The sequence below is a fragment of the Drosophila busckii genome, chromosome 2L (assembly GCF_011750605.1).
Source record: "Drosophila busckii strain San Diego stock center, stock number 13000-0081.31 chromosome 2L, ASM1175060v1, whole genome shotgun sequence".
NCBI classification, from domain to species: domain Eukaryota; kingdom Metazoa; phylum Arthropoda; class Insecta; order Diptera; family Drosophilidae; genus Drosophila; species Drosophila busckii.
In genome coordinates this window covers 3,625,881-3,647,560 of record NC_046604.1, presented here as the reverse complement: position 1 = coordinate 3,647,560, position 21,680 = coordinate 3,625,881, and the positions used below count along the sequence as shown (strand labels likewise).

Genomic DNA, 21,680 nt, shown 5'->3' with positions numbered 1-21,680 from the left:
TTGTGTAGTTTCAAATGACTATTTTGTTTGTAAATAAAATTACATTTAATTTTGAATTTGTTGCCGCTATTGATAACAGCTCGCATGTAAGTTAACAGACGCTGTTAAGCCAACAACACACTGTCATCCAGACTGTGTAAAAATATTCAATTCATAAAAAGCGTAAACAAAACAGAAACGAAAATGCGCCGCCGTGAATTACAAACTATACAGTTAAAACTGTCAGAGCTTAAGGAATACGAGCAAGCCAAGATAGACCGCGCCAAGGCACGCGAACAAGCATCGCCACGCACACCAACGCCAACTTCAGATAGCGATATATTGGTGCTCCCCAGCACCAGCGTGCCGGCTGTCATTTTGGCCAACAATGAAGAGAAAACCGAGGCAAAAACAAAGGCTAGCGCTAGTTGAAACGAGATGAAAACTCTGCGTTTATATTAAAAGGTAAGGTGACATTTAATCAAAAGTTTACATGCTCTTTACTCAATGTTGCTGCTGTTGCTGTTGTTATTCGGATTATTGTTCTGAAAGCGCACAGTTTCAAAGCCATCGACGAGTATTTCACGATCGTCGCTATGCTCGCGCAGCCACTGCTCACGCACAGGCATATAGCGACGCAGAACTGGCCACTTGCGCCAGCAGCGACGCTTGTATAGCAGCCAAACCAACGATATAGTGCAACCAAAGAAAAAGCCAAATACAAATATGCTAAAGCCATGTCCATGGGAGTGCTCCGACTCTGGCGTCTCGTCTGTAACAGTTCCGATATGCAGATGCTGATCCAGTTCAATAGGTAGCTGCATATCACTGTCACACGCAGTAATGGGTATAAAGTCGGTCAGACCACTGCCAGCCAAAGAATGCACGCGCACGGCGGATTCATTGTATGTATAGTTTAGATTATCCACATGCACATAATTGTTTAGTGCATGCTCTCGACGTGTGACGCAGCTCAATTCACTCAGCTGCACTTGCTCGGAAATGTTCATGCGATAATGCAGCATATAGCTGACTATTAAGCCATTTGGTTGCTTGGGCTCTTCAAAGCGAACAATATACTTCTTGCTATCGCCCAGTTGACATGCTCGTAGCTGCATCAGATCCGCTCCTATGGTGTAGTTGGTGCGCTCATTCAAAATGACAGCGCTGCTGCAGCCAATCGCGTTACAAGCCTGCAGCTGGAGCGAATATTCACGATAGCGTTGCAGAGAACGCAGCTCATGAAGCGTTGTATTGCCCGTCAGATTGTACTGCAAGCGTTGGCTGCGCTGGCAGCGGCACGCAATTTGAGGGCGCATCTAGACTGCAGCGATACATGGCATGGATTTCGTCCTTAAAATGCTGCTCCTCGAAAAGCTCGACATGATGTGCACAGCAACTGTCGTAATCGAACTCCTGGTATGACGGCCAGTCATCCATATTCTGCCAGATCAACACTGGCTGCTTGCAATAGTTACGCTCATCCACATACTTCAAATCATCCGGCAACTCATAGACGCTCAGCACAAAGTAATCCTGCTCCTGCGCGCTAATACGCAAAGTAAAGCCATTGTCGGTTTTCTTGCTCATGCTTAGCAGCGGCTCCTTGGGTATGTCCAGCAGTGTTTGCACATAGAGCAGCTCACTACGCGCCTCGTGTTGCACGCTGCCACCAAAAGTGCGCACCAAGCAGCTGTAACGTGTATCCGGCTGCAGTTGCTCCAGCGTATAGCTATAGTGTGTATCATTGCCTGACAATTCATCAGCAAAGAGCAGCTCTCGTTGCCAATTGATGCGCGTGCAAATTGGCGCCTCGAGCTCGCTGTGCTCGGTCTCGAGTTGTCCTGCTGCTAATGGTCGATACAGAATCTCGACGCTTTGGCTTGTCTGTGCCTTGGGCCAGCTCAGCAGTATGCGTTTGTGAGAACGTGCCTGGAAGAGATTAGAGCAGACTCTAGTTTGGCGCAACAACAATTAGACTGTAGAGTTACCAGTGCTTGCATTTGCAGCTTGGCTGGACCGCAAAGCACTTCCTGATCGCTGGTCTGCAGCGAGTCCATGTCCAAGTCGTGTACGACCAAAGATGTAAAATCCTGTATGTGCTTGTTGCACAGCTTGTTGTTGCGATGCATAAACATGCCGCCTCGCGTCAGGTGCAGCTGCACTGTGGGGCGCCACAAGTCCGCCAGCTGCTTGTTGTCATAGAGTATAATGGCATAGTGATCACTCTCCAGCGGATCGCCGTATATGAAGCGTAGATTGCTGAGAAACTTGAGGCTCAGCAGCTGGGAGGAACTGCAAGCGGTAATTAAAATGGGCTCGAAATGAATCTGGAACTGCTGTTTGTCGCTGAGAAAATACACACCGATAGACCTTGAGATAGCCGCGTATTTCACGTATGCTGCTCATGCTCTTCTCCAGCTGCTCCTCATTTACCTGACTGCGTATGGTGATGATTAGACTGCTGTTTAAAATCTGACAGCCACGCAGCTCATCCGCATCCGCCAGATTGTAAATGATGAAGACACCTTCTGCCTGCTCCGGGTTACATACGCTGACGCAAGCCTCATGCGCCGAGCAGCGCACGCACTCTGATGCATTATTGGGCTGGTAGCCGCTGGGGCAGAAGGACACGCACTGCGACTCAAACGTGAAGTGGCCATGAAAGCTCAAGCATTGCTCCCGGGTGAAGCAACGATCATACTGATGCTGCACATACCTGCAAAGGTGCGCACACTAAATTGGCAATCGAGCATATGTCTCCAGCTGTACTCACTTGTCGGCAGGACAACTTTTTACACAAACGCCGGCGTCGCTTAGGCCACGACAGACTACGCAGCCAGCAGCTGTGGAATTGTAACAACCACCCAGGCAATCGGCATGGCAGTCTTGGGAATTTCTGTAATTGAAATTCTGCAGTAATTAACTTGCGCATATTGAAATTAACAAGCATGCAACTAAAGTTGAACGCAGCCAACTTTCCAATACACTTTGACAGAAACAAAACACAGAGCATATAGCTACATGAACGTCCACAGTAATGCACATGAACTGGCATAGTACATACCCAAAAGCTGACAATTCATTACAATCGTTGTCGCTGGCGCGCCATCTAGCGGACGCGCAGTGCGGCAATGCTGTGGTAGTAGCAACGCTCACCCATTCAGCTCTAAATATAAAATTATAATTTGAATATTTTCAATGTTATTCATGCAAACAGATGCAAATTTCATGATCGATTGCCTCTGTATCATTTAAACGATTAAGCTTAAGCTTTCGACTAATAAATGCTTCACTTTGATATTCCCTTTCTTATTCTTAAAATGTCAAAGTGTATAAACGTTTGCTTAAACATATTTATCTTAGACGTGTGCAATGAAATTTAAATTGTTAAAAATATAAAATTAATTTATAAGCAATTTTTTCTGCAAGTGTAAATACTTTTATAGTTAGTAACTGTTTATCTAAGCAGAGCCACATACCGATCATAGTGAGCCACATTATCGTTCTCAAAGCGCTGACAGGTGAAGTTGGACCAACAGTAATTGGAGGCGCAACCTTTGCAGCTGGCACGCTGTGTGCAGTTGCTAAGAGGACTCTTTATTATATGGTTCTCGCCCGTGCTCAATGTTAAGCGATCCCAATTGATCTGCAAGTCAGTTGTAAGCCATAATAGAATAGAATATCAGGCATAGAACTTACACCCTCCAGTTGACATAGTTTGCTGCATCTACCGATGTACACATGACCACGCTGTATGGCCACCAAGGAATTAAACTCCAGCTGAAATTAGTAGTAAAATTATATACTTAGAGTTACAAATAAAAGTTAGTTTACGCACCAGCTCTAAGGTCGGCATGTTTGTTATGCCCAACGCATAATTGAGAAACAAACGCTTGCCCTTGATCACAGTCAGATTGGGAAACATATTTTTAATATTGACCAATCCACGCACGTCATTAAATATCATAAAATCCGTAATTTCACGCAGTTTGGGAAACGTGTACATCGAATAATTGCATTTAAGTCCATTTGTTATGAGCGTAATCATCACAAATCCCATGACCACTGTACAGTTGTCTAGCAGGTGCAGATTATTGCAATCATTCCGCACATCAATGCTGGAGCACTCGCTCCGATTCTTCTGCTGATGTGGATATGTATTGGGCAACGCAATGACCATTGCGTTTAGCGCAATAGCAACAAGTATTACCTATAGCCAACAGTAAACAGGAGAATATATAAAATCGTTCATCGTTTGCAAGGCTAAAGTTAGCCAATGAGCCTATCAACTTTAGTTAGCAATAAGTTTAGATACACTGTTGCTAAGCAAAGTTGCCAAAATTGTGAAAAAAAAACTTGGTAGCTTTAATTATTTTTTCTTCTGATTTTTCTGATGTTAAATATGCTTACAAATATTTAAAATGTCCTTAAAGCAAATGCATTGAAAATGAATCAAACCGTCTTGCTAGTCTTATGTTGCTAGCAACATGTTGACAAGAGTATGTTGCCATGCATAGAGAATAAAACTAATTGAAATACATAAGTTTAATACTTTGTATGTATTTGCAAAAATATGCAGGTCTTGTTCATACATACGTATTTATTTTTATATTTATTTATATTATTGTTGTTGTTGTTTTTTTGCACCTACCGCATTTAACTGTACATTGTGCCTATTGGATTCTAAGCGTCGCGTATTCCACATGCCTTCGAGCCCGGCTTTTGGGCTCCTCTCTTATTGCTTATCAGATTCTTCCTCTTGTTATTTACAGTTATTGCACTTGCGCTTGGGCTTTAGTTTTTTGACACTGTTTACCTAATTAGCGTGTTTCTTTTTGTTTTCGATATTCCAGCAACTCCGATTAGCCACAATTTATGAGTTTCTGACGCTTATATATTTCACAATACAATCTACAACAAAATATCGCACGAGTTTGTTTCCTTGTTGTTTTTTATTTGTCGTGTGTTATTGTTTTTGTGCTCTTTTGTTTTTATTTTTTTCGCGCAAAGGGTTTCTGTTAATTTTTTGTCACAGCTTTTTGCTTAGCTGTCTAAAAAGCAAATTGAACGTAAATAAACAAACACAGTCACATACACAGTTACGTTAAAAACATTTGTTTAAAATTTGATTAAAAACAAAAAACGTGAGCGCTCTTAACGCCTTGGAATTGAACTGAATTAGAGTCTTTATTGCGCTAATTACTCAAGTGCTACGTCAGAGAGTAAATAGAGTTGTCATTTGCTCTAAGTCTAGGTTAAGAAAATTATTAAAGACATCTAAAATTAAACAACATGTAAATATATTATGTATAAAAATTGAATTAATTGAACTAATAACTTATTTTAATTTTTAAAAGTTTCTATTATATTTATTGCTATAAATTTTAGACTTTGTTTTTAGACAATAATTTTTCCATGTCGATGTCATATTTTTCTTTAGAAATAAATAATTTTGATGCGCTGACAGACCTTCAAATTGTATTTTTGCGAAACAATAACAATTCATACGCGAATTTAATGAACTAAGTTTGTTTAATCAATTTGTTGTCAATTTATCAACGTTTGGCACACCATAAAAGTTTATATTCAATTCTAATAGCATACACATTTTATTTTATATATTTACAGCACTGCAGGGATATTGGAGAATCAAACAAATACTGACGACGGGTAGTACTCCGATTAAACTATTAGAACTTAAGTAAAGGTATTAAACACTAAAGCACTTGCACTTTCATTTAAATCATTAATGCTCATAATTGTAGTTAATAAAAAGAGAAACACAAGTAGTACAAATATTTCAAATTTAACGATTTTATCTGACGATCTGAACGCTTCGATGACCAATTGTCGACTGAGCCCAAAGAGGGAGCGAGAGAATTAAGACTTGGCACTTTGGGGGCAAGTGCGCTGACGTATAAGATCAGTTGGCGAGGCAAGGGCAACAAAATTGATTTTTCATACACAGACAGACGGCAGACGGACCCAAGTACACTGCACATCAGCGGAGCTGATGAATAATTGGGTGTTGTTGGTTTGGTGTTTTTGGGGTGTTATTTTGAAGGGGGGCCGGGTTTTGTTTTTAAAATGGATTTTAAGCATTTGATTTGTTGTTTAAGTTAAATTGTTGCTTGCATAATGCTGCACGTGCCAAGTGCAACAGATTTCTCTCAGTGCATTGGGGCTGGTCTCTGGGCTGGCAAACGACCAGCTGATCCTTTGGGCTCATAACAGCTGACTCCAATTAGCCACATGGCAAGCCGGCAAACATTTACACACAGCTGAGCTAAACAGGCCTGAGAGATTAAAGCTGCGACTGCGACTGTCTGTGTATTTGTCGGCTTGTCGATTGTCTCACCTTGGTACGAGTTGTATTAGTGTTAATTTGCCTCTAAAATCAAGTTCTCTTTATCTTAGTTTATTCTTATTTGTTATTTGTATAACAGTTGCGTTTATATTTCCAACGTTGCGTTGCCCCTGTCAAAGTTCAATTAATTCAATTATTATACGCTTAGTTTGTACATCTGTATGTGTGTGTGTGCTGTGTGTGTGTCAGGCTCAGATGGAAAAAGCACAAAAACATCTGAGTACATGTGCACTATTTAAAGCACACATCAATAATTTATTTATTTTTCAAAATAAATATAATTATATTATTGTAACGCAATTTTTTAATGCATATATTTGAATATTTTATTTATTCAGGCGGCGTGTTGTCATGTATCCATTCTTGAAAGAAGACCAAGCTTGTATAGACACTGGGTATGCGCAGACCGCCACAGTTATCCGAACCAAAACTCATGATGCCGATCTGCAGAGCAAAGCAAAGAGTGAGAGAGAGAGAGAGAGAGAGTTAGGCTGAGCTCTAGAATTTCGTTGATGAGAGTTGTTACCTGCGAGAAGATGCCATTCTCTTGTATAAACAGTGGCGCTCCGCCAAAACCCTGGCAAACATCTTTGCCCTCGCCGCCAGCGCACATCCATTGACCTTCGATGGAATTTGGCGACTCAAGTGCTCCAGTTGAGCCATAATTGCGCAGACACAGATCCCAGCTGGTCAGTGGCACGTCCAAGTGCGACATCTCCGGATGACGTACGCTTGAGGTGGACATCTTACCCCAGCCGGCAATTGTTGCACGCTTGCCCACCACCAAATTGGCGCGTGTCTTTTGCAAACAGATGGGCTGTGTGGCCACTGGTCAAAGCAGAAGCGTATAATAACAATTTATTACAACCAAAATCAAAAACAAAAACAAAATCAGTTTCGCAACATTGTTGCCAGTGATTGCATCTCACGTACGCCCATAAAGCATTATAAAGCCATAAAAACAAGTTGCAGCAACAACAATTGAACTGAAGATGCCCACAAGCCAAAAGGAAGTTTCGCCTTCTTTTTCTTTTGGCAAGCGGTAATCACAATCGCAAGCCTATTATTTGCCATTAATACGATGTTGACGCTTTAAAAATTAATTTAATATTACGTGCAAGATGTATATCAATAACAAAAACTGAAGAAAAACAATTCCCAGCTGCCGGCAAACAAAAAGCAGTGAAGTGTTGACTTATATATAAAAAAAAATGTATAAAAAGTATGCGAATGCAAGGGCACGGATTAATCAGATAAGCTCTTAACAACAGCTTGAACTTTTAAATATAGCAATAGCTCTATGCCGCAACTAAGCAAGAGCAAAAGAACTTAATTAGAATCAGCCAAATAGGCAAGTTTTAATAAAATGGGAATTTCCTTTTTTGCCAATTAAGCTTCAGTTAATTTTACAAAAGTCTTTAGCTATTATTTTGTATATAATTTATTAAATTGTTTTTCCCTTAATAATTCTAACTTCAAAATCAAAGTCCAGCTTCAATGAAGCGCAGCTGAAATTGAAAACAGTTTTGGCGCAAGCCATGTGCTGGCCACATAACTAATTATTTGTCAGATTAAGCACAGCTTGAAAACAGAACAATTAAACAGAAGCTCCCCGCATAGCACACAGCGATCCTAAGTGTTAACCTAACCTCAAATTAGTGGCATGCAATGCACAAGAGCGAGATAGCCAGATAACTGTGCAGTTGACATTTTTGAACTTGGGGAGTGCGAGTCACTCATAAAAAGCAAAATGATTTTTAATTAGCGTTGACACAGCAGCCGCCCGTCGCGCTGGCTACCAACTCCGAACTTACCCGAGTAGTTGAGCGGGGTTTTGAGCACAAGTAGCGCAATGTCATGATGATATTGGCCTTGTTTGTAGTCGGGATGCACAATCACGTGGCTGATGGCATGGTTCACAGAGCGCGGCGCACAGAAGCCAGTGCTGGCGCAGTCCGGATCGCTGGACGTATCATATTCACCCACGCGCACCGACGAGCTGCAAAAACGAGAAAGTGATCAGAGATAAAAATACAATCTAACAATTGCTATTGTTATTACACTCACAGTCTATGGCCTTCGGCTTTGGCAAGCGCACAGTGGGCAGCAGTGAGTATAACGCGACGTGCAATGATGGAACCAGCGCAAGGATAAGCAAATGCTCCAGTGTTTATGTCTATAAAGTAGAACTTGCAGCAGCTATCATTACTGTATTAGTATTACTTACGCTTAAAGCCCACACGCGCCACAAACGGATACGAGCCGAGTCCTCTGTAGAACTGTCCCTGCACCAGCGACTTGCCGCACACCTGATTCTTCTCCAGCGGACTGCTCGGACAGCAGACATAGGGCATCTCCTCGCCGCCGCCACAAAAGCGCGACTTGTCGCCGTAATAACAGCTCTTGGCCACTTCATAGATCATGGACGTGCAATCGTGCAGCGGTGTACACTCCGTTCCGAAGGCGCATTGCTGTCCTGCACCGCCTAAGCCTGAATTGCCCAAGCCCGGCACTGGACTGCCGTAAATGCCCTGACCACCAAAATTGTTCTGACCACCAAAATTGTTCTGGCTACCAAAATTTGGCTGTCCATAGGAACGAGCAGCTGCTGAGTGTCCCGCGCTCACATTCGAATTGCTTGCTTCATCACCATATGGTGGCATCACTAGTTTCTCTGTATATAATTAAATTTTATATTAAAAATCCACATTTTTTCACACAATTTAATTCAATGTTTATATTAATACAAATAAGCTAAACACTTTTATGTTATTATATTTGATTACAGCTTTAAGCACAAATTCTCAGCGCAATTTTGAAAATTATTTTTATCATACATGTTTTTAATCTTTTAATTTTAATATTTCTTTTCAATTCACTTTTAATCCTTTGACCTACCAAAGGTTCCATCTTCCATGCGTATGCTTCCAATCAATAGGATTGTTATCCAAATTCCATAAAATGCATACATTATTAAATAAGCGAAATCTCTATATAATTTTGTATAAACTCAAAATGGTTCAACTATTTTATCGTAACATTAAATATTTGTACACTTGTGTGGCAGTTCTGTTTTTAAATCGAACCGTGCGCGTTCACAAAACTCTATCAACTAAAACGTTACGAGTTGGGAACTGTCCAGTAAAGATCGCGTACGGCAAATGAAAATGAAATTTTAATTTTTTTAATGTGCAGGTGAGGAATTGTTACAGTCACAGGTACACTCACATTTACTCTTTGCTTTATTAACTGATTTTATGACAGTTTGGTCTCGATTCGGGTTTTTTTTGTATTGTTTGTGCTTCTGTTGGGTGTTGTAGACTGTTTTTATGGCTTTGAGCCAGACATGCATACAGACATTATATATGTGGATCACATAGTTAGAGCCATTAGTTAGTTAGTTGTTACAGAATTTGTGTTTAAGTTTTTTACATGATGCGCTCAGAGTATACATTACTTATACATTAATGGCAAATTATGCGACAGTTAGTTGCACTTTTACTATCAATGTAAGATTTAATGACTAAATCAATGTAATATTTAATGGCTTTTAAATATCTGTTTAGATAGTAAACAAAAAAGCTTTATTAAAGGTCTTAAACTTTCAAAACATAAATCGAACATATAACTTAATATAAATATTAAACATATAATCCGAATTATAATAAAAAAAAAAGTCATTAAAATTGCATCTTATAAAGACGAAACTATATCACAATATCAACATTTATAATATAAAATGGTATAATATATTTTATTTAAACATTTAATTAATACTAATATTAGTGTTGTTCTATCCAATTCCTCTAACCAGCTACTCTCTATTAGTTATATAAGAGTTGAGCAGTCTTGGCAGAGCACATACAAATTCGTAATAGCTGTCACTTTCCTTTTTTATTGTGTTAGTAGTTATTTAAGTGCGTTTTGCTGGGGCTTTAGTTTTTAGTTAATAATAAAAATAATTTGTATGAGATCATTTTGATTTGATAAGCAAGCCGAGCGACCGACTGACCAAAGTGCTGGTTCCACTTTTTTAAACAGGAAAACAAGCGCGACAAACGCACATTAAAATATTTTATACATAATGTTTACATCTGTATATGTAAGCTAATGTATTTTCTTTTTTTTTTAATTTTTTATTATATTTAATGACAAATTTTACTTTCATTGCGTTTAACGACATTTAGCGCAGTTTAACAAACTAGCATTGAGACAGGGGGGTACATTGTGTGGAGACGAGGACGAAGACGACAACAACAGTTACTTAAAAATAAATTACACGTCACTACACTACAAGTTTCTACATTTATAATCTGAAAACAATAGCTCAATTGCGCTGCACGCTGCCCTCCAGCATAAGTTCATCCTGCATATCCTGTGCCAAGGCATGGCTTCCGCCCAGCTGCGCCAGTGCACTGCGCACCGTATCCTCGTAGTAGTCACAGCGTTCCGAGAGATTTGAGCTGCAGCTGCTATTGGAAAAGAGACTAGACATACTGGTGCTGGAATCGCTGGGATTGTTGTCCATGGACGTGTTGCTACTTGTTGTTGTTAGCGGTTGCAGCTGCATTGCATCATACATTGCATACTCATACTCATAGCCATTGCGCATTCTTGAGAACAGGGGCATGGGATAGTTGTGTATCACCTGACGGAATACCTCATAGCGATCGCGCAGCTCCGTGGCCACCTCGTCGCTTCTTCGGTCCTCCGCCTGCAGAGAGTACAGCATGGAGTATAGGAAGACACGATTCGCTATAGAAGGGTCTGGTAGAAGATTGCGCTCCACACCTTGATTGGGACACATGTCTCTTTCTCTATTTGTGAGTCGTTTACTATTATGGCTTTATTATAATCAATATTTTTGGTTTGAAAATATAAACACACTGTAATTTAAAAAAAAGCGAATAATTTTTCTTACATATACTAATAGACTACACTAAGTTTTAACACACGAAACAAACTAATACAACTTTTGTTAGATTTATTACATAATTTGAAAAGCATAAAACAATGCCAACTAAAATGCTAAGCAAATATGACAGTTATACGGAAGTTAATAAATATTGCTTAATAAATGTTACATTACATGCTATACACAAAGAGAGTTACTGTTTATTAATAGCTGCCATTCTATTATTTAAATTAATTGCAATTTTTTATTAGACCATTTGACATATATATGTTATCATGCCTGAATAATTTTTATTATTTCTCATTCATTTGTTGCATGTGCATTCTAGTTTGGTTTATATAATAGGCATTTAATTTTTAAATAAAAAATTTCCCAAATAAAACATTATATAACTGAATATCTGCTCTGTTTATGTATTAGCTATATGGTTTTAAAACTATTAAGCCATTAGCTTAAATTTCTCATAAAACTACAATTTTCAATTAAAGTTTTGTCCATATTTACATGAAGTTCAATGTACTCAAAATTTTTACTCTAATGATTGGCAAATTTTAATTTGCAAGCGTCCATTGGTATTTAGTTTTAGTTTACCTTAATTTAAGCCACTTATATAACTGTTTCAACGCTTCAACGATGGGCTAAATTACCAGAAAATTGTGGTTAAATATTTAAACAAAAAAAAACTCGTGAACAGTTTCAGACAGTGATGTTTTATTTTTATTTCACACACATACATAGATATATATTGTAGTAGAAAAAATATATATTTAATGTTTAAATGAATGTTGATGTATTGAGTTTGTAACAAAACCATTTGCAAATGTTTAATTATTAAGTAAGAAATACCTAAAGGTTTTGTATAATATAATGAATTGAAACAAATAAAAGTAAAACATGGATTTGAAACAAAAAAAAATTATAGAATAAATAAATAAACACAAGAGTGGAAACAAATAAAAATTTTGTGTATACGCATGTTTGAGCTCAAATTAATGAGTAAAGTTAAACATTTAGAAAAACGGTAATGGGGCAATGATCGCTGCCTGGGCATTGGCTACGCATTACATTGTCCACTACGCGTGAGATAAAACGCTCCGAGACAATGCAATAGTCCAAACGCCAGCCAACGTTGCGAGCACGTGCATTGGCCATGTATGTCCAGAAGCTGTAGGCGCCAGTGACCTTGGGATACAAGTGCCTGAAGCTGTCCACAAAGCCCAAAGACAATAATTCGGACATTTTGTCGCGTTCCTCTTTGGTGAAGCCAGCGTTTCGTGTGTTGCTTTTCGGATTGGCCAAGTCAATCTCCAAGTGGGATACGTTCATATCGCCCACAATGATAAGCGGCTTGAGTGCATCCAATTTTTTGGCATACTCCTGGAAAAGCTGCTCCCACTGCATGCGCTTTTCCAAATTGACCAGTTTGCGTCCAGAATTTGGCACATATACGTTTATCAAATAGAACTTTTCATACTCGGCTGTGATCATGCGTCCCACATCGTCAAAGTCTTCATTGCCAATTCCATATTCAATATGAATAGGCATGATCTTGCTGTATACGGCAACGCCAGCGTAACCGCCTGGCATGCACAGCCAGTAAGGATGATAGCCCGGCAAACGTGCCATCTCCTCAGGCAATTGATCATTGGCGCACTTTGTCTCCTGAAATTAATTAAAATTTAAGCAAAATGTTATATAAAAGTTATAAATAGAAATACCTGCAAGCAGAATATATCTGGCTCTTCCATCTCCACAAACTTGAGGCCATCCTTCTTCAACCATGCACGCAAACCAGCTACATTCCAGCTAGATATTTTTAAGTTAAATTCTTTATCTTCCGGAGCTTCAAACTGACTTTTGTCGTATCCCACCACAGCTTTGCTCTCCAGCTTTTTGGTCTTCGATGCTGGAAAACAAAAGTTAAGCACATTTTGCAAACTTTTTAATACTGTGCTACCGCAGCCGGTCTCCATCAACGTACTTCTCGAGCCGTCTGCGGCATCATCATCATCCTCTCCTTCAGTGGGCGTGGCTGTAGCTGCGCGCTTGCGACCGCGTGCTGTAAAAAGTTTGTTTTAGTTATAGATTTTAAAAGGGGAGCTCTGTTGCTTTTGCTTACCTGGTTTGCTAGCTTCACCGTTTTCCTTTTTCGGAGCTCGCTTCTTAGTAGGCGGTGGCGCTTCTACTACTACTTCTTTTTCTCCTTCTTCTTCCTCTTCGACTTCTGCAACTTCAGCAGCTTCTATCGGTTCTTCTTTATCTTTCTTTGAAGCTTTCTTGCTATGTTTTTTTTTAGGCGAAGCTACACCATTGTCTTTAGATTTCTTGGATGACTTGGCGCGTTTCTTAGGTGTAGCTGCTTCTGGCTCCACTTCTTCTTCATCAAGCATCTCAGCAATTTCTTCATCTGCCAAACGTTTAGTGGCGCGACCACGTTTTGATGATGCTGGCTTTTTATCGACGTCATTAGCAACTGAGTCAACTGGCACTTCTTCTTCAATTGCAGGCTCGTCACTTGGCTCCGTATCTTTCTTCTTTCGTCCGCGACCCTTGGCCTTGGCCGCTTCCTTGACTGGTGCAGCATCAACTAATTCCTTAGATTTCTTGCCACCTCTTTTAACAACGGCTGGTTCTTCTGCTGCAGCAGGTTTCTCTTTTTTTGCTCGACCCTTGCTAGGAGCTTTCTCTTCAGCTGTATCAGGATTTTCTTTTTTAACGCGACCCTTGCTGGGCTCTGGCTCTTCGGGTGCAGGGGTATTCTCTTTCTTGGCGCGTGGCTTTGCAGTCTTTTTTTTAGCCGCGGCTGGCTCACTTGCCTCAGCCGGCAATTTTTTGGCACGACCCTTAGGCTTAACTGGCTCAATATCACTTTCCTCCGATGGCACAGGCTCCTCTATAACTACCTTCTTTTTACGCGACGAGGTCCTTTTTGCCGGCACTACTTCTACCGGCTCACCATTTGATTCACCGGCTGCAGTTGCAGCTGCTGTTTTCTCGCCGCGCGCTTTTCCCTTAGCTGCCGGCTTGACGGTTTCAGACACAGCCTCACTTCCAGCCTCACTTACACTCGAGGATATCTCAATGGCATTTTCTATTTGCAAATCCAACGCTGCTTGCTTCTTGTTTGTTTTTGCACGAGGCATTTTATTATTGATTAAAGCTTAGATGCTGGTAGCTAATGTATTAAATAATGTAAAGCAGTCGATTTGCGAAAATTTCCTTTAATCTGTCTTGTGAAGCAAAAAAAAACAACAGCGAAAACAACTCTGCGCGGGCAAAAAAATATGATGGCATTTAAATTAGCACATATTATCCATAAATCGCACAAACAGCGCAGCAACAGAAATGCAATGTGTGTGAGCTAGAGGCAAATAACGCAATAACAAGCGAGTATTATCTGTAATAATAATGTGATAGTTATCGTTATCGATTCACTGTACTAAAAATAGACGGTTCAATATCAGTTTTTAAACGGTGCAATTTTCCAGCCCTGGCTGAAACTGTAATTCTTTATCTAGCTTAAAATAAGTTCATAAGCCAAGTTGATTAAAAATTATATTTATAATAATATACAAAGGTTTGTTTACATGCGCGCAGCATAAGCTAACTGTTAATGAGTGTAGCTGTCAATACCAATGGATATAATAAGTTGTGTTTCCAAGTAAATATTCATATTTAATTCATTGACTTCTTAATTTATTGGACTTTCACATTCATCAATATCTAACTGCTGTGTAAGATTAGCCATGGCCTCCGTCATCATCTCCATAAAGGCGTTTATCTCTAGAATCTTAGCACGATGCCGTTCAGTTTCCTCTCTGCAAGTGCAAAATAATAATTTATGTAAGTAATTATTAGTTGTAAAACAATAGCTGTCACCTACTTGCTTAGCTTTTCAATAAGATGCTCTATGAATTCCTTGCTTCTTACAGACATGCGATCCTCACGCTGCTCAATGCGTGATATGTGTGTGGACCTCATGTCTGCCACAAGTTTTACAACTGCCTCTCGATCATCGATGCAAATGCGCAGCTCTTGCGGCACAGAGTCCAGATCCCGTAGCGTCAGCTTGTTGGCTATGAAGCGAGAGACAAGTTCGCATAGATTATCCGAGAAGTGCAAACAAACATCGCGCAGCTGTAGAAAAAGGCTCTGCGCTTGTTCAACAAAGCTCAGCATCAAAGCGGAGAGACCGTGCTGAAAACTTAGTGTGGATTCCTGTAAGAAACTAAGCGTTAGATAATATAAGGATTGAGGTAGAGCTGAGTACCTACCTCAACTGCCTCATGTAAATGCAGCTCTTGGGTCATAAGACTATGCCACAAATCATTCAGTGCATCCTCAAATTTGGCATGAAGCGTATCCATTGCCGGATTTGAAGTCGACTCAGCAAGTATGCATGCCTCGTCAAAAGTTTTATCTCGAAGCTGCAGGAAATCCTCAATTTGCTGCTGGCCAACCGACTGTGCTTCTTTTTGTCCTGCCTGTAGACTGTTCATAAATTTCTTGATTTCTTGCTCACGTTCGCCAAAGCGCTCCAATCCCAACTTGTATAGCTGTTGAGTTAACTCATGCACATCCTTGTCGTATTCCTCAACCAGCTCTTGCGCCTGCGCGCCCACAAGTAATAAAACTTTGCCATGCTCATCGTCACGCCACATGCTCTCGTATAGCTGTTGACCATCCAGATGCTCCACAAAACTGGAAGCCAAGCGCTCCGCCTCTGCCAGCTCACGCGCCTGTGTCTCGCGCCCCTTAATCTCACGCTCCTGCTTGTCCTCAATTTCACGTAACTCGCGGCTGCAGAAAAATAGCCACATGAGTGCTTCAATTTTTGCTCATAACAATTTGTACACTTACTAAAATCTCTTTTGTGCTGCTTCACGCATTTCGTCCTTGATGTATACATATTCATAGTAATTTAATTGGGGCAACATGGCGGTTACGTATTGCGATAAAGGAAATTCGGGCAGCTTTGCTATGGGGTTACCTTCCAGATTTAGCACTCGTAAGCTATTAACAAAGCGCAAGCGCTCAATCTGTACCACAAACAAAATAAATATTAACTTTGCAATAATGATTAATAACTGCAACTTACACCATCGAACTTTTCTATTAAATTATTGCCAATACTCAATATAACAAGCTTGTCAAGCGCTTCCAAATTTTCAATTTTTGTAATGCGATTGCTAAATAGCGATAATACTTCCAGATTGATCAGCGTATGCAGATTTTCAATTTTGGTTATATAGTTAAAGCTCAGATTTAGTTCTTTCAGCGCTGTTAGCATGCCGATATGCTCGATAACTTCAATTTTATTGCAGTTGAGACAGAGCTTAGTCAGATTGGGCAGTATCCATAGATGATCAATGCGTAAGATATCTTCATGATTAAAATTAGTGATCAATTTAGTTATATTTCAAGATTAGATTAGATCATTACTTCTAGACTCTTTTGTTACCTAAGTTTTAAAAAAAAAACTTACTTTTAAATTCCAAGCGCATCGTTCTGATGCGCTCCAGGACAATTGGCTCCAATTGATGTAATCGTCGATTCTCGCCATGTTGTCCCTCTAGCAGATATGCAGCTTCTATCATCTCCAAATTAATTATTCCCGGCTCTGGTATATTGAGCTCATCCATAAACGGCTTATTCTTCTCCTCATGCTGCGACGACGCATCGCTCTCTTCGGCCATGGCGCAGTTTAGTCCGATTGCTTATGCCGGGTTCATGGACGCTTTTCGACTTGGGTAAATTTTCGTTGCCACGGTAACAGCCAAAATATGGCAAACAAACTGGGCCTGGTAACCAGCCCAAGTGTCAGCCAAAAAAACAGGTAAAGTTCAACCCCAGGCGTGGGCAGAACAGGTGCAAAATAGTTGATTTCATATTCTCAGGCGCACGGCTCTCACGCTCGTTCGCTCTCCCGCTAAGTGCTCCGTGCTCTCTGCCGTATGCCGCTGTTTGTTGACAACGCGCCGTGCTTTGGGAGAAGCCTAGGGGCAGGGCGAGCAGTGCTTGGTCTACTTAGGGTTGCGGTTGTTGTGGATGTCGGCATGGTCGTGAGCGCCCTTATTGGCAGTTGTTAAAGTTTGCTTAGAAAATCAACTACTGCTCTCCTCGCTATAGATTTTCAGATAACGTCGCTTAGTTAACGCAAATCAACTGCCTTGCTAAATATTATTTATTTTAATCAACAATTTGCTTAAAAATTCAATTTTATTCGAAGTGCAAGCTGCGTTTAAATAAGGTACGTTATTGTTTAGTAGCGTTAACTACGGTTAATCGATAAAGTGAAGCAACAAAAGAAAACTTTTGGTTATTATTAAAGTGTCATTTAATAGTTAGGCATGTGTGTATTTAATAACTGAGCGTGCGTGTTAAAATTAATTCAAATAAATAATATGACGAAACCTAAAGCTGTTTCAAGGCTAATCCGCAAAATGTTATAAGAAAGCCAAAACAAAAATAATATATATGTGGAAAAAGAAGGGAATGAAAAACAACCCAAAGTGACTCAAGTGCTGGTTCCGGTAAAACTTATTTTAGGGCCCCCAACTCTAATAGAACCGCGGACAGTTGCTGCTTATTTTGAACGAAATGTCTTTCAGTTGGACAAGCTGCTCGTGCTCTAAATAAATAATGATAACTCGCATTAGTATTTTTCTAATTAAATGGGTTGTCTATTGAGTGTTTTGGAGCACTTAATACTAGCAACTGACCTTGACTGAAATTATAAACAAATATAAATTGGTCAGCTTGAATTAAACTTTTGTTTTTTGTGTGTGAATCAATATATTGATCTAAAACCAATTGAATGCGATTAACATTTCTTTTAATTACAGCTCGCCGACAAAAATATGTGAGCAGTGCTTACCTATGCAGATTTTAAAATGAATCGCTATATTACACTGACCCAATTGGGTGATGGCACCTACGGCACCGTTGTGCTTGGTCAGCGTAAGGATACGGGCGAAAAGGTGGCCATCAAGCGCATGAAGCGCAAATATTATTCCTGGGAGGAGGCCATGAATTTGCGCGAAGTGAAGGTAACTTGCAACGGAGACAAGCAAGCCACATTTCATTTAAATTTTTTTTTTTTTATTACAGTCGTTAAAGAAGCTCTCACACCCGAATATTGTTAAGCTCAAGGAGGTCATCAGGGAGAATGATACGTTGTACTTTGTATTTGAGTATATGAAGGAGAATCTATATCAAATGATTAAGGATCGTGAGACGCACTTGCCGGAGCCGGAGCTGAAGAGCATTCTCTTTCAGGCAAACAGAAATGCTTACAAAATTTGTAGTTTATATTTAATTTAATTTGCATTTATTTGTAGGTTTTGACCGGCTTGGCTTTTATGCATCGTCATGGCTTCTTTCATCGCGACTTGAAGCCGGAGAATCTGCTGTGCTCGGGGCCGGAGCTTATAAAGATCGCAGACTTTGGCCTGGCGCGTGAGATACGCTCACGACCCCCGTTTACGGATTATGTATCCACACGCTGGTATAGAGCGCCGGAGGTGCTGCTGCACTCCACCACCTATGGCAGCACCATAGATCTGTGGGCCATGGGCTGCATTATGGCTGAGCTGTATACGTTTCGGCCGCTGTTTCCAGGCAGCAGCGAGGTGGATCAGCTCTTCAAAATATGCTCTGTGCTGGGCACGCCCAACAAGGTGGGAGCTGCATAAAATTAGTGTCAATGCAATTTTGTAATCAATTTATTGTAGAACGACTGGCCGGACGGTTATCGCTTGGCGTCCACGATACACTTTCGTTATCCGGATTGCGTCAAGGTGCCACTGAGCAGCGTCGTCAGTCGCTGCAGCCAAAATGGTTTGGATTTGCTGGAGGATCTGCTGGCGTATGATCCAGAGAAGCGGCCAACGGCACAGCAGTGCCTCAAGTATCCATATTTTCATGCGTTGAAACGCATTTCACCCGCAGCGGCCACCAAGGCGAATGTGAAGCTAAGCAGCAAATACGGCAATGCGGCTGTCCTAAATACAAGTGTGTCAAATAATGTGCTTCCGGTGCAGGAGAAACTTCAGGCGGTGACTGAGCTCATACATCAGAGCAACAACAATAACAGCAACAACAACAACAACAATATAAATATGAACAATAACAATGGCAAGCATATGTACAATGCACATAAGAATGTCAGCATGCCACGCAATTATGCGCCCAAGCTTAGTTTTCTCAGCAATGGCGACTTGCCTGGCACTGAAGGCCTCAACCTGGGCCTGGGCCAACCACAACACCCGCAGCAGCAGCCCAGCGAGGAGTCCATCAATGATATTTATCTCAACCGCAACATCTCAAATCTCTTTGGCTTGCCTGCCGCGCCCGTTGCGCCTGCGCAGCATCCAAATGTCTCCTTCAGCAACACGAGCACACGCAATGGAGGCGCGATCTATGTAAATGGCGGTCAACTTAGCTACGATACTGCGCATAAGAACGCGCGCAACAGCAACAGATTGCCAGCGGGCGCTTATTATCTGCATCCGCGTCCAGATGCCAAGGTCTACAATCTGTTCTCCAAGGTGAGCGCCACCCAAGCGCCGCCCAATTTAATTGTGCGCCAACAACAGCCGCAGCAGCTGCTGCATCCGCCGCTGGAGCCGAGCGCTCTGATTAACGGCGCCGCCTTAAGATTGTCGGCGCGTTCTCAGGTGGAGCCCAAAGTAAATCCACTGAAAGCCGATGATCTGGATCTAATACTAGGGTGAGTTTCGAAATAGCAAAGTTGTGTTTAGAAAAAAAGCGTTAGTTGCATATGTTTAGCTGAAAAACTGTTTAGATGTTTGAAGAATGTTTATTTGTATATTTATTTATTAAATTAGTTTTAACTTACCATTTTTATTTGATGAATTCTGACTCATAAATATTTTAGTTATGTTTAAATTATGTCATTGTTAATTGTTCACTGCATTTTCAAATTATTTTTATTATGTTTAAATTATTGCAGCTCTTATTTTGTCTCTTTTCTGTTGTACAATTTTTAATGAGTCTTCAACATAAATATGCAGCTATAATTTTGTTCTTTAATGTGAGTAAGATTAATACATTTTTATTATATTTTGTAGTTGACCGTGTATACTTAGTTTATCTTGTTAGCTAGTTAGTTCAATTAAATGTTAGCTACTCATGCTAGTTCAATTCTTAGACCTTTAGCTTAATTGTTAGTTGTGTGTTGTGCTGTATTCTGTCTCTTTCTGTCTCACACGCACAGTTCGAAACTGAAAACGTCCGCCAAGCGTCAGCGCAATGCCAAGGCCAACATACTGCTCGAGGATCTGTTTGGTCAGCTCTCGATGGACTCGGACAGCGATAGCAAGTATCCGCATACAGTGCCGCCCACGCAGCAGGCAAAGAGCGGCCAGGCGACAACGAACAGTTCACATAACAATGCTACACGCGATTACTTCAGTGAGCGCTTCTTGGGCACCAGCAGCCATAAGAAGAAGCCAATGAATCACAGTCTAGAGGTGCAGAATGGCAGTCAGACTGACTCGACGAATGCGTAAGTATCAAAGCAGACACCAATGCAATGTCCATAGATTCATTCATTCATATTGTGTGTGTCACTCACTGTTGTCTCTTGTCTTTACTCTTTGTGTACGTACTTAACTCTACTCTATTCTTCTATCTCTATGAACTTTTACGTTTTGCCTCTCCCCCCTATCATTTGTGTGTCGCTTTTCATTTGCTTGTCATTGCCATGCCCCCCACTCAAGCGAAAACCAAAACGACTCCTCTTCAAATGATGATGAATGTCGCTTTTGGCCCATAAGGTAAAACCGTTCATTAACCTCATACTAGTATTTAGTGCATGTACTTTATATAGTATAGAATCATTCATCACTTTATTTATGATTAATCAATATTGTGCTGATGTGTAGAAATGTAGTTTGGTAATTAGAGCTGTCAATTAGAAATTGGAATTTTCGAATTTCAAACTCTTTAATGCGCATTTTTGGTTGCAGAGCTCAAAAGGCGCAAGCTGAGAAAAGCGCTGCATTTCCCTGGGACGAGACCAATAAAACTGAGGATGAGAAATTAACCGCCTGGATGGTCGCCGAGAATGGTAACTTGAATTTCGGTAATCCGCAAGCGTAGAAAGCCACTTAGAGTAGCGTATACTTAGCCAGCACCCGCATAAAAACTGGAATTAATATAAATTGGGTGCACCTGACAAATTGCAAAAAGGATATATACTTAGTATAGAAATGATTACTACTAATGCATTAACACATATTTCTCAATTGCAAACATAACAGGCTCGTTGTTGGAAAACAAGTTTTAGTGCAAAGTCTTGGAGCAAAGTATCGCGTCGTACCTGAAAAACTCTGCAATGTTTGTGGCTAACAAATATAATTATAATTATGTTTTCTGAGAACTGAAATGCAT

The 21,680-nt window shown here is 40.4% G+C and overlaps 7 protein-coding genes across 9 annotated transcripts; 2 read left to right on the top strand and 5 right to left on the bottom strand.

Moving 5' to 3' along the window:
• The first annotated feature begins 115 nt into the window (after positions 1-115).
• LOC108594396 lies at positions 116-5,876 on the top strand. The gene is made up of 2 exons (XM_017979562.2): positions 116-444; positions 5,611-5,876. The coding sequence occupies exon 1, from the start codon at positions 184-186 to the stop codon at positions 409-411; it is 228 nt and encodes a 75-aa protein (XP_017835051.2). The 5' UTR covers positions 116-183; the 3' UTR covers positions 412-444; positions 5,611-5,876.
• LOC108594395 (insulin receptor) lies at positions 436-5,000 on the bottom strand. Its single transcript, XM_017979561.2, is given in 9 exon segments — positions 436-1,268; positions 1,270-1,911; positions 1,971-2,274; positions 2,345-2,698; positions 2,756-2,878; positions 3,462-3,628; positions 3,682-3,762; positions 3,821-4,192; positions 4,634-5,000. Coding segments are annotated over 9 exon segments (2,886 nt in total). The 5' UTR covers positions 4,688-5,000; the 3' UTR covers positions 436-479.
• An 803-nt stretch (positions 5,877-6,679) lies between the features above and the next one.
• LOC108602298 (chymotrypsin-like protease CTRL-1) lies at positions 6,680-9,648 on the bottom strand. Its single transcript, XM_017990382.2, has 6 exons — positions 9,248-9,648; positions 8,577-9,023; positions 8,417-8,525; positions 8,164-8,348; positions 6,876-7,177; positions 6,680-6,793 (listed from the first exon to the last, which is right to left on the bottom strand). The coding sequence occupies exons 1-6, from the start codon at positions 9,318-9,320 to the stop codon at positions 6,680-6,682; spliced, it is 1,230 nt and encodes a 409-aa protein (XP_017845871.2). The 5' UTR covers positions 9,321-9,648.
• An 821-nt stretch (positions 9,649-10,469) lies between these two features.
• On the bottom strand, positions 10,470-11,281 carry LOC108603372. Its single transcript, XM_017992138.2, has one exon. It carries the CDS (start codon positions 11,154-11,156, stop codon positions 10,677-10,679), a length of 480 nt encoding a protein of 159 aa, XP_017847627.1. The 5' UTR covers positions 11,157-11,281; the 3' UTR covers positions 10,470-10,676.
• Positions 11,282-12,213: 932 nt separating this feature from the next.
• LOC108597659 (recombination repair protein 1) lies at positions 12,214-14,597 on the bottom strand. Of its 3 annotated transcripts, none has more exons than XM_017984334.2 (4): positions 13,384-14,596; positions 13,222-13,323; positions 12,983-13,170; positions 12,214-12,926 (listed from the first exon to the last, which is right to left on the bottom strand). In XM_017984334.2, the coding sequence occupies exons 1-4, from the start codon at positions 14,405-14,407 to the stop codon at positions 12,267-12,269; spliced, it is 1,974 nt and encodes a 657-aa protein (XP_017839823.2). In that variant the 5' UTR covers positions 14,408-14,596; the 3' UTR covers positions 12,214-12,266. The 3 variants fall into 3 exon arrangements, with proteins under 3 accessions (XP_017839823.2, XP_017839831.2, XP_017839813.2); XM_017984342.2 differs by having other exon boundaries at positions 13,246-13,323; positions 13,384-14,595; XM_017984324.2 differs by having other exon boundaries at positions 12,983-13,323; positions 13,384-14,597.
• Positions 14,598-14,955: 358 nt separating this feature from the next.
• Positions 14,956-16,960, bottom strand: LOC108602684 (dynein regulatory complex subunit 3). Its single transcript, XM_017990865.2, has 6 exons — positions 16,750-16,960; positions 16,363-16,646; positions 16,125-16,303; positions 15,539-16,064; positions 15,148-15,482; positions 14,956-15,082 (listed from the first exon to the last, which is right to left on the bottom strand). The coding sequence occupies exons 1-6, from the start codon at positions 16,958-16,960 to the stop codon at positions 14,956-14,958; spliced, it is 1,662 nt and encodes a 553-aa protein (XP_017846354.2).
• A 1,197-nt stretch (positions 16,961-18,157) lies between these two features.
• Positions 18,158-21,657, top strand: LOC108601600 (mitogen-activated protein kinase 7). The gene is made up of 8 exons (XM_017989503.2): positions 18,158-18,313; positions 18,375-18,542; positions 18,605-18,943; positions 18,998-19,995; positions 20,503-20,793; positions 21,008-21,064; positions 21,257-21,357; positions 21,551-21,657. The coding sequence occupies exons 1-8, from the start codon at positions 18,158-18,160 to the stop codon at positions 21,574-21,576; spliced, it is 2,136 nt and encodes a 711-aa protein (XP_017844992.2). The 3' UTR covers positions 21,577-21,657.
• Positions 21,658-21,680: the final 23 nt, after the last annotated feature.

Coding starts and splice junctions, on each gene's coding strand:
- LOC108594396 (XM_017979562.2), top strand. CDS start 184: ATGCGCCGCCGTGAATTACAAACTATACAGTTAAAACTGTCAGAGCTT.
- LOC108602298 (XM_017990382.2), bottom strand. CDS start 9,320: ATGTATGCATTTTATGGAATTTGGATAACAATCCTATTGATTGGAAGC. Junction 9,024..9,247: donor CATGGAAGATGGAACCTTTG/GTAGGTCAAAGG, acceptor AATTATATACAG/AGAAACTAGTGATGCCACCA. Junction 7,178..8,163: donor AACCCCGCTCAACTACTCGG/GTAAGTTCGGAG, acceptor TGCTTTGACCAG/TGGCCACACAGCCCATCTGT.
- LOC108603372 (XM_017992138.2), bottom strand. CDS start 11,156: ATGTGTCCCAATCAAGGTGTGGAGCGCAATCTTCTACCAGACCCTTCT.
- LOC108597659 (XM_017984324.2), bottom strand. CDS start 14,407: ATGCCTCGTGCAAAAACAAACAAGAAGCAAGCAGCGTTGGATTTGCAA. Junction 13,324..13,383: donor CGGTGAAGCTAGCAAACCAG/GTAAGCAAAAGC, acceptor AACTTTTTACAG/CACGCGGTCGCAAGCGCGCA. Junction 12,927..12,982: donor CAGATATATTCTGCTTGCAG/GTATTTCTATTT, acceptor AATTAATTTCAG/GAGACAAAGTGCGCCAATGA.
- LOC108602684 (XM_017990865.2), bottom strand. CDS start 16,960: ATGGCCGAAGAGAGCGATGCGTCGTCGCAGCATGAGGAGAAGAATAAG. Junction 16,065..16,124: donor GCAGCACAAAAGAGATTTTA/GTAAGTGTACAA, acceptor ATTTTTCTGCAG/CCGCGAGTTACGTGAAATTG. Junction 15,483..15,538: donor ATTTACATGAGGCAGTTGAG/GTAGGTACTCAG, acceptor AGTTTCTTACAG/GAATCCACACTAAGTTTTCA.
- LOC108601600 (XM_017989503.2), top strand. CDS start 18,158: ATGAATCGCTATATTACACTGACCCAATTGGGTGATGGCACCTACGGC. Junction 19,996..20,502: donor GATCTGGATCTAATACTAGG/GTGAGTTTCGAA, acceptor TCACACGCACAG/TTCGAAACTGAAAACGTCCG. Junction 21,065..21,256: donor TGTCGCTTTTGGCCCATAAG/GTAAAACCGTTC, acceptor TTTTGGTTGCAG/AGCTCAAAAGGCGCAAGCTG.